Source organism: Belonocnema kinseyi, chromosome 6, assembly GCF_010883055.1.
Source record: "Belonocnema kinseyi isolate 2016_QV_RU_SX_M_011 chromosome 6, B_treatae_v1, whole genome shotgun sequence".
Taxonomy (NCBI): Eukaryota; Metazoa; Arthropoda; class Insecta; order Hymenoptera; family Cynipidae; genus Belonocnema; species Belonocnema kinseyi.
The window spans coordinates 92558862-92569932 of NC_046662.1; the positions used below are offsets into that span (position 1 = coordinate 92558862).

An 11071-nucleotide genomic window follows, 5' to 3' on the forward strand; every position below is an offset into this window, starting at 1 on the left:
CCCCCCCTTCTATTATCCTGGGTTTGCGCACTGTCGATGGTTTCCAACCGTCACGTGTAAATCTAGTCCACCACACTTTAACCTTTTCAAGAAAAAGAATTAATGTTTGCCTAATTTTATGTAATCATGTTTGTGAATAATGAGATAATGACTCGCATATGTACAAGTAAAACAAAATTCAATATATTATCAGTTACAGCTTCAGGAATTCTTTGAAAATCTACTCTCTGTCTCTAGCAAAATGGGAATTTTTATTTGTGCACGGCTCTTCACTTTTATGATATTTCTCAATTCTGTTCGTAAGTAGAATATAATTTATTTCTAAATCAATCATAAAATTAAAATACCTAATGTCTAGATATCTAATATACTCAAAAACTGTTTTTTATTTATTTATACTAGGCTTTAAAATGTATATTTTTTATCTAATACATTTTTTGACTATCTTTAAAGTCATCTAGAAGAAAAAGTAGGCTGGAAATAATTTCATGGTCAAAATGAAATTTTTTACGCTCGAGGGGATTACGTAATGATTATATAACATACATACACACAAAATTATCAGGCAAGTTAGAACTAACAGCATTCGTTCACGGGCGCCTTGTTTATTACGATGTAAAGAATTGAAATTCACATTCAACAAAAATGAAAAAACTGAAATTTTAGATGGCTGAGTGTGTTAAGGCGACGCGACGTGACAAAGTTGCAGCATACATCAAAAGTTCGATACACAGCGTATGCAAAAGATTTTCGGATTTGTTTTATATTTTTGAGTGACTGCAAAATATATAAATTATGCTTTTATATGATAAAAATAATTGTATTATTTAATTATTAATCATTCTTATCAAAATGGACTATCTGTCTAGAAACTAGTCGTTCCGAGCATTACATCACAGTCTAGCTACTGGACAGAGAGCCTGTGGAGCGCCAATGTCGACTCAAGTTGGACTAGATAGAAACAGTACAGTGATACGATATTTTTCGACACGGGTTTTAGTTTGAAAATGTTCAGTAGAAGAACGCTCGAAATTCACTCTTTTTGGGCATGGTTTTTATAACATTTTCATGAATTCAGCCTATTTTCATGCCTGAGGAACGGGCCCAAAAACTCGCTTCCCGAGCGGTGTGAGTAGAAAGTACACTAGCCGTCCAACAAGGCGACCTCCGGCAAGACAACTCGCTCAACATAACGACGGGCGAACGCTCAACGAAACGACGGCGGAGACCGTACCTCTATCCCCTTCACTTTCTTCTCTGCAATGCAGACGACCTGATGTTTCACTTAACACATAAGTTCGCTCTACACCGCACACGCTCTCAGCGCAGAATAGTGGGGACCCCTCACGCCGTCGTCTTGCCGGACGGTGAAAGTCTCGCGTTCGTCGTCTTATTGGACGGCTAGTGTACTTTCTACTTCCTAGTGAGTAAAAAAATGACGTCAGCGGAAAAATATGGCTAAAAAGTATCTTAGTATGTAAATATCGTCTAGGCGACAGTCATTTTTTTCAATGGTAGTTTGGATATTATAGCATAATGAAAATATCAAACGAGTTACTTTTTATACTGAAAATGCATGCATTTTGCGGCTATTTGTCACTAACGCGTAAATAAAAATTGTAGAACGTACCTACAGTCATGAAAAGTGCCGCAATCATAAGGAGTGTTAATAAGTGTCGTACTTAAGAAAATGTACTTGATTGCAGAAAATTATTTTCCTTCATTCAAGTTCATTTTCTGGAGACGAGAACAATTTTCTTGGATAAAGAAAATATTGTATGGTCTGCATTCAGATCAATATTTTCTAAATTCAAGGCTACTTTCTATTCCGTGTAGTTCCACTATTTTCTAGTGACAAGCTTTACAGTCACATCTATACTGCAAAAAAGGGCACAAAGAATCTTAGACGCAAAGTATTTTCGCTAAATTTTTGGTTCGGTGCGCGGCATAAGTTTGAGTTCCAAAGATTCGGAACTTGATAGGGCAACATTGTAAGGCCTCCAGTCCATGCACCAGAACGGCCGGATCTCAGAATGGCCGGAATGGGGCGTTGACCAATCAGAAACGTTCCGCGGAAAAATTGCCATTTTCTGCCGTCTCTGAATCTAAGGCCTCCAGTCCAGGCACCAGAACGGCCGAAATTAGGAATTGCCCGAATGAGGCGTTGACCAATCAGAAACTTTCCGCGGAAATAGTGTCATTTTCGCACCAAACTAAGCCGAACTCAGCCGAAAAACAGCTTCGGCAAGACGAAAAAGTGCCTTCTTGCCAAAGGTGCTCTGTGATTGGTGTTCCGGTCATTCTGGGGTACGGTTATTCCGGTGCATGTGCTTGATAATTTTGGAAATGAACGGAACGCCTTTTGACGCGAACTTCAAGATTTCGAACACTTCGGCTGAGTTCGGCTCAGTTCGGCACGAAAATGACACTATTTCCGCGGAAAGTTTCTGATTGGTTAACGCCTCATTCCGGCAATTCCGAGATCCGGCCGTTCTGGTGCATGGACTGGAGGCCTTAGGTTCAGAGACGGCAGAAAATAGTTGTAAAGTGAAATTATTTGAATATACCGACGTGTCCAAATGATATTCTGCTATCTCGGCAGGACGAAATACAGAGGTGCCATCTCGGTTAGCGAAGTATAGAAGTTTAAAAATCCCATATTTAAATCCCTCTGAAGGATGAAACCTTTCTATTTTGTTCTGTCAAGATAGCACCTTCTTATTTCGACACTTCGAAATGTTCTCTCTTCCCAAAAGGAAAAATAACATAAAATGCTGTGAGGCACAATTATATGGGTCTTAACGGGAAAAGAGATCATAGGAAAGTACTTTCAAATTTAAAAAGGGAAAGTTGGAGATGAATATGGCCGGCAAGTGAGAGATTTGGTTTCAGCAATATTTTTTTCAAGTCGGGAAGTGATTACTTGGAGAGACGAACTATCACTGAAAATGAGGAACGATCCGTCTAACGCAACTTTCATGCATCAGATATTTTTTGAAATTTTGAAGTGATTTCTTAAGGAAGCTTCCCAGTGGAAACCGGGACGTCCTAAAGACGTCCTTAGAATGTACCTCTATGTTATATGATTTGATGTCTTTAAGACATCCTTTGGATCTTTTCATGTCTTTAATAGGTCCTCAGGACGTCCTTGAAACGTCCGATGAAAGACGTATATAGGACAAGTTTAGGACTTGTGTGCCTACTGGGTTGTACAATACAACCAGGGCCCGAGTTTCTTAATTGAATGGCTGCGGTCTAAAACGGGGTAACCCTAAACATTTTCGAAATGCACTTTTTCACTTTTTTTAATCATCTGACAAAATTCTCGTCTATAGCAATTGAAAGAAATTCCGAATTCATTTTAGTTTTAAAAAAAAATAAATCATCAAAATTAGCGATGGTGCTAACCCTGGGTATACCTAGTATACCCAGTATACCCAGTATATATTATGGAAGCTCTAGATTTTTTTATACTATTCCGAGGTTCTGATAGGAAGAAGTACATCTGGTTGCAATGGGAGCGTTTTAGACTGTAACTTATTGGTACGTGGACGCTATTTTTTGTTCCATGTAAGAAAGTTGGTTGTTCAGTACAGTTTTCTTAACATTTTGGTTAAATATTTACCCTATTATCGTCAAAATTGACTCAGAAAAATGCGATCGCGAGAAAACCACCATGAGCCGCGTCAAAGTGATGAGGAGTACGAGAAACCGAAAGACAAAACCCTTGCGTGCTAAAGGCAAAGCTGAATTCATGGTATATTTTATCACTCTGATTTGCATTTGTATTTTGTTAACAAAAAGTTGTTATATCGCGTGATAGTTTTCAAAAAAAATGTTTAATTTGATTGGTTGACATATCTTTGGAAAATTAACATTAATCCCCAATACTTTTAATTTATATCCTTCTATTTTGAAGGTTTATCACAGTTCCTCCCATTTATTTCAACTAGTCTTTACTTTTTTCATGATTCAAAGATTTCTCAAACTTAGTTTTGCATTTTATATACTTTGAAATGATAAAATTCTTTAACGTAAAATATAAATATATTATATTTTAACAATGAAACATCATGGTAATATTATACTCCTTTTCTTAAAATAGCTATACAATAGCTATACAAAATTGTATCAGTAATAACATATGCAGTAACAAATTTATTTTTAAATTATCAATTCATGGAGTGATTTTTCGTATCCAATGATGAGAAAAAGACTTTTGAGTACAATGTTTCTTGAATAAAATTGTTTTAATTTTTAGAAAAAAGTGGCGAAAAACTTTAAACACATTCGATAATTTACGAGTTTCTAATATGAAATGATTACAATAAAATCAAGTTTTGTAAAAAATGAACTTAAATGTCTAGACAGTATGTGTAGAGGGGCTACCTAACACAAATGATGGTTTTCTTTAAAGTATTAAAATAGCAAAATACGAACGTTTTTCTTGCCTCCTGTAAAAAAATAAGAATGTGGGTTACCCCTTTCTGGGCGCCAGCCATTCAATTATTATATTGATAAGTGATGCTCAATAGTATCTTAACTAGAATTATTACGGGTTGGAGATGTTTGCGGAGAAGCCTTTTCTTTGGGAAGAGTTGTCCCAGTTTTTTGGAAAAAGGTAGCTTATAAATTTCGATCTTATGATACGATGATTCTGATTTTTTTTTCGATTTTCATAAATATGAGAAAAAATTGCCTAAAATCTCTCGATGCAAATTGTTGGATGGTGCGTTTCTATGTTTAATGTTGAAGCATCATCCTTGGATGCGTTGAGTTTATCAAAAAATTATTGATGCCAACCACTTTAATTAATTTTAAAAAGTTGTCGATTTCTCATAAAACACAGTATGGAAAAAACTCTAGTATGCGATAAGGTAAATTAAGATCAGAGTCACTGCAAGGGTTGTTTACGGTTGTTGGAACATCAGTTCCTGGTGTATTCTATTGGTCAAAAATCAGTGGGACGAACTACTGTCATGATATTGATATCATCTAGTTAAGTATAGATAATTGAAAGAGAGTTTTAACTTAGAATCCTTTAAACTGGGGTCCACCCTAAAATTTCCCGGTACCTAAAAATAACTTACATAATTTTAGCATATCGTGGAAAATTCTCTGATTATAATTTATCAAATTAAACTTCAGTACCTGGATCAGAAGTCGGAACCTTCTCTTCAATATTTAATGATAATTGCGTTAAGTATTATTCTTCTTTTTAAAATTGCAGAATCAAGTCTACAACCATCACATCATAATGAAGAACATCCAACACCCCCTTCAACGCCAACCCGTTTCCAAAATAATGTTAGATCAGTCATAGTTGATTTAGATCATGAAAGGTATTCGCTACGCATGGATGATGGAAGGATTGTTCAAGTCACTCGAGAGGAGGCAGTGAGGTGGGGCGCATTCTTACGAGGTCCAGAATAATTTTGTTTAATCCCAAAAATAATTAATGACCTCGTTACAATAAAATTGATTTTTCTTACAGGATCAGGTCCAAGGCCCCTTCATCAACAGCCGCCGCCACAAGAAGCGCCATTGCAAGTTTCTCTCCAGGATGGTGATATATTGTACCGAGGTGTATATCCTGTTGGAAGAGTCCACGGTGTGACGATTCATGGAATTGGTTCAGGTGGTACTTTAAAAACTAAAACATAATCTAAAATATTTCTTGGAGAATTTTACCTAAAACGACTAGTTTTTTAATGGTAGAGTATTTCATGGCCTAATTCAGAAGTGACATGGATGCGCAACCCTCCTCCCACATAATATTCCTGATTCGAATTCTGTCGTATTAAGGAAAAATATACGTTACTGATATTTTAATTAAAAATGAATTTTGTGTGTCCGTGAATTCGAGAGGAAAAGCTGAATTTAACTGTGCTGGTAAAAATGAGTGATTGTAATTATTTATTGCAAAAAAGAGTGTTCAAAATTTTGAAAACCATAGAAAAAGAAGAATTAATGGATAAACTCCAAGCAAAACCTCTTGCGTGGCTTGTAAATCATATGAGGCAATCGGTTCCTTCAGTATGAAATATACGTGAAAAATGTACACAAATTTAATTGCATACTTCTTATTCCGCCGAGAAAGTGGTCCAGCGCGACTCCTATTATTAAAGGGCAAAAACGCTTTTCCTTCGCCTTTAATAAATTAAAATGATTATATAAAATCCTGATGTCATAATATATAATTAAATATTTTGATTATACCAATTATAATAATGAATATGGGGCATTATTTCTCGAGTGTACCCACTGTGAAAAATGACTTTCTCTGATCGAACTTAAATTTGGGCAAAGTGTAGTCCTACTAGGTAGTACTGAAAGAGAAAAATTTTTTTTCGATATGATACAAATTGACCAAGGGGGGGGGGAGGGAGAATTTTCGGATTTTTGCTTGTAGTGCTTATTTCGAATGTACTAAACTGCTTTCGTATGGATTAAAGAAAATTTTGTCCTATTTGTTTTGTATAGACTTTTTCATGCTTTATTGAAAGGGTATAACCATTTTTGCAACAATTAAAATTTAACCCCTTTTTGAAAATCAAAAATGCTTTTGAATTTCTTTAATTTCTACCATTTTTTTGTCTCAACATAAAGATCAAGATTTTCTCTATCGAAACCTTAAAGCACAAAATCGTTTTCTTTCGTTTCCGCGAAATTAAATAAAGAGAATGTAATTTCATTGACGGCGCTCGTGATCGCTGGGAAGCTTGCTCGGCGCAACTTCTTTGGACTAATTTCTTGTATCAATTATGAATATTTGTTGTTTACAGAACTACTCTCTGCATTTTACAGGTTTGAGGCTACCATTATAGTATTTTAATATCGGCATTATAGTCACTTTAAGGATGAAATACTAAGGAAATAAATTCAAGAGTATTTTTCAAACATAATCTATTGTAAGTGGGAAAATTGTTATTATGTTTATCAATTACCTTAAATGTATTTAAAAACTATTCTTAAGCTTCTTTCTTTGCTCCTTTCTTTCTTCTAATCGCCAACTTCTTAACTTTCCTATTTTTTACAGATAGTTTTTTTGTCATCTTCGTTGCTTTTAGTTTTATTTCTTTGACCCAGAGCTGTAAAGGCGGCTATAAAGCCAGTTGTAAAGAAAGGCTGGCATTTTTCAGTAGCAAAGAAACTCATGCTGCAACTTCAGAAATGCTAAAATCAAGATTTGAAAGGGCAGCAACGATATCAGGCACCTTGCAATATGATGCGTTTATTCCTTATCAAGATTGGCAAATGCAGTCGAAGAATTTTTCAGATGCAAAAGAGTGCAATTTTTTACAAAAAAGAAAAAGAGAAAAATCATCAAAGGCAAATAAAGGACAAAAAATCCATCTGCCAAAGAAACAAAATCAAATACAAAGAAAATACAAAAAATCTATATGTAAAAAATAACAAATGTTAAGAAGTTGACAAGTAGAAAAAAGAAATAAGCAAAGAAATAGGCTTTGAAATAGCTTTTAAATATACTTAAGGCAATAGGCAAATACACATAATAACGATTTTTCCATTTAAAATAGATTATGTTTGAAAAATAAACTTTTACTTCCTTAGTATTACATCCCTGCAGTGACTGTAATCCAGGCAATCAAATACTATAATGACAGTTTCAACACAGTGAGGTGCAGATAGCAATTCTATAAGTAACAAATTCCATAATTGACACGGTAAATTAGTCCGCAGAAGTTCCGTCGATCGAGTGTCCCATCGGTTACGAGCGTCGTTGATGCAATTGTATTACTCTTTATTTAATTTCTTGAAAACAAAAAAAAACCTTTTTTGCTTAAAAGTTACGAAAGGGTACGAAAGCACTTTAGTACATTTAAAATAGACACTACTAGCAAAAAATCCGAAAATTCCCCTACCCCCACTTCGCACAGTGGTCGAAGAATCGAAAAAGGTGGCCAAAATTCCAAAAAAATGCTTTATTATTGAAATTAGAACTTTTGTAATGCGTAGAGTAGGATACGTTTCACAGTGCCAACTTTACGTATTCCCGTGCTGCGTCAAGGTGTTCGCACAAGAAAATACGTGTGCAGTATGCTGGGAACGGTTCAGAGACGAGCCGTCCGTGCACACACACACACACACACACATACACAGAGATAGAGAGAGAGAACCAACCAATCGCGTGCGATCTGTCGCGCTGTCGCGGTGCGAGCTGGATACGTACGGTTCACCTATCGGACGGCCGCTCGAGAAGCAGATGTTTTCGACGTTGCCAATTTGGTTTATGATATTATTTAATTATATATGTATTTATTTAAATTATGTTTTCCACAATATACACATAAATAAATATGAAGCACACTACACTTTATCCGTAAATACACCAATATTGGCAACGTCGCAAACTTCTGCTTCTCGAGTGCCGGTCCGATAAGTGAACGGTACGTAGCCAGCTCGCACCGCAGCAGCACGGCAGATCGCACGTGATTGATTGGCGCTCTATGTGTGTGCACGTACGGCTCGTGCGTAAGCCGTTTCCAGCATATTGCACAGGTATTTGCTTGTGCGAAAAACTTTAAAAGTTTGAACAGGAGGTAAAGTATGTGTCAGTGAACAAGTTCACAAAATCAGTTTGATTTGGCGATTTACAATGCAACAAAGTGGATTCATCCACTAAGGGTATGTATGATTCAAATCGATAGCTCCGAACATTCCATCTCATTGACATATTGCTATAAATATATAATAATTTTGTTCAAAAAATGTAAGGTATATTCTATCGAATTGTTTTCAAATTTGCCATAAACGTTTTTCGCCATATTGGATTCGCCATTTTAAATTTCGAAAATCTGAATTCAGTATCGTAATCAGCGACCTCGAAAACGAAAGTATACCGAGTTTTAAGAAGATTAAATGACGTTTCCCAAAATTTGTCCGCCATATTAGATCTAGCATTTTGAATTTCGAAAATCTGAATTGATAATCGTAATCAGTGACCTAAAAAACATAAGTATACCGAGTTTTAAAAAGATTCGCCGACTTTTACCAAAATTTGTGCACCATATTGGATCCGCCATTTTGGATGTTTAAAAACCTCAATTGAGTATCGTATTTAATGATCTTAAAAACGCAAGCATACCAAGTTTTAAAAATATTGAATGACTTTTCTCTAAATTTGTCCCCCATTTTGAATTTCTAAAATCTGAATCCAGTATCATAATCACCTTCAAATTCTTGCCAACTATTTGGATTTTCCGACCAAGTTTGAGTTCGATCAGAGAAAGTCATTTTTTAAGGGTGAGCACACTTGAGAAATAATGCATCATATTCCTAAATAAATTAAAAGTTAATTAAACGCAATTCTTCCACCGAACTGTAGTTCTGTTTCCATGCCCAAGCTCGACTGCCTAATTGGTAGAAACTATGCAAGTGACTTTCTGTAACTTTTTATTTCTTATTTGCCATCAGTTAAAAAAGTATATCTATTTTTCGATCGAACTTATTTAAGAAATTTACATTTTACTGAAAAATAAGAAATAACCCATTCACTTGATTCAGTTTGAACAAATTTGCAGTTACATACTTAGTTTTTTCTTAGCACGGCAGAATTATTAAGTAGAGGGGGGGGGGGGCCTGAAACCTCAGAATTTGACACTGGGGAGCTTTATAAGTATTAGCCGACCTTGATCAAATTTTTATTATATATCATTTTTAATCTAATAAAAATTGGTTTGAATTAGAATTCGAAAGCAGTTCAGTAACGATTTTTTAATATCTTGAATTAATACACATGTTTTTCTTAAATGATCAGCTCCACCAATATACGAACCTCAGCATGGTGATGTAGTGATACGCAGTGGAGCTCCTGTTGCAAAATATGAGAATAATGAGTGTCGCCCGTGGCGTCATCAGTATTTGGAATAGTGAAACTGCAATTTACGACACGTGGTGCTAAATTAAAATGTTTTTATGTGGTTTTATTATTGTTTTATGAAGTTCAAAACAATTATTGCACAATAAAAATGTTTTTATCAAAAACCTAGTATTTCAGATGGAATTTCTATAACCTTATATAGTGAAAAAGACATTTCTTGCTCAAAATGTCTTTTTAACGAACTAACAAACAAGCAGAAAATAATTATTGTACTAATTATTGTAAATTTCAGCTTATTATAAGCTCAAATTAACTTATTTTCAATCAAATATAAATGACACAAGCGCAACGTGTATAAAAATGTACCTGTGGATACCTCTATAAGTATCGATGACCTTAAAAATGAAAGACAAATCATTATTGCAGCAAACACCTATAAACAACTTTATAAACCACGTGATGATGTTCGTGATTTCTATACCACCAAATACTTTAAGTGAGGCCATCGATGAGAACCTTGATCTCGACGGAGGAGCAACGAGTACAAGACGTCCTGGGAAGGACTCTGAAGCTTGTAGGAGATTGCTGGCAGGTTTGGTTGCTTTGGAAAATAGACCAAGAGGATATGCCAGAGAGCCGAAAGAATGCGGAAACACGATTCCTCTAAATTGAGGAAAACATGTCACGGGAGCCAGAATTCAGCAGAAGACACCGCGCAAATATTCATGCCTACGTCGATAAATCCTACGCGCGGCAATTGACAAACGAGCAAGCACGACGAGAAAACGACAGGACCTGGAATTTTGCCTCGTTTCGCGACGCATAACCCACAGTAACCGGAAAAATTATGCATGGTATTTGACGCCGCAACAAGAAGCGACGGCCTCATTCTAAATGACAGACTCCTGACAGGCCCTGACTTATTGAACTCACTATCAGGTCTACTTTTCAAATTTCGAAAGAGAAAAATAGGTATCTGTGGAAATCTTTATGAAATATTACATCAAATTCGCATCAGGGAATAGGATTGTTCCAATCAGCAATTCCTCTGGTGAGAATCAGGTAGTTCAAAAATTCGCAACATGGAAATTACAGTTATGATTTGCAGGGCCATCTTATAACCTTGTGTAGCACAGGTGGTAAAAAACCGTAACCCTGAGGTGTAACGAGAATGATACCCGAAATCCTATTACGCTATCGTTCATAGACACTATATGGATATGACTA

The 11071-nt window shown here is 35.6% G+C and overlaps 1 protein-coding gene across 1 annotated transcript; it reads left to right on the forward strand.

Annotated features, from left to right (window-relative positions):
* The first annotated feature begins 207 nt into the window (after positions 1–207).
* Positions 208–9894, forward strand: LOC117175501. Its single transcript, XM_033365207.1, has 4 exons — positions 208–299; positions 5231–5422; positions 5495–5638; positions 9782–9894. The coding sequence occupies exons 1-4, from the start codon at positions 242–244 to the stop codon at positions 9892–9894; spliced, it is 507 nt and encodes a 168-aa protein (XP_033221098.1). The 5' UTR covers positions 208–241.
* The last annotated feature ends 1177 nt before the right edge of the window (positions 9895–11071 follow it).

What these genes read in the sequence shown, in the direction of transcription:
- LOC117175501 (XM_033365207.1), top strand. Translation starts at nt 242, where the DNA reads ATGGGAATTTTTATTTGTGCACGGCTCTTCACTTTTATGATATTTCTC. An exon ending in GTGGGGCGCATTCTTACGAG is followed by an intron (nt 5,423 to 5,494) that starts GTCCAGAATAAT and finishes TTTTTCTTACAG; the next exon opens with GATCAGGTCCAAGGCCCCTT. An exon ending in GATTCATGGAATTGGTTCAG is followed by an intron (nt 5,639 to 9,781) that starts GTGGTACTTTAA and finishes TTAAATGATCAG; the next exon opens with CTCCACCAATATACGAACCT.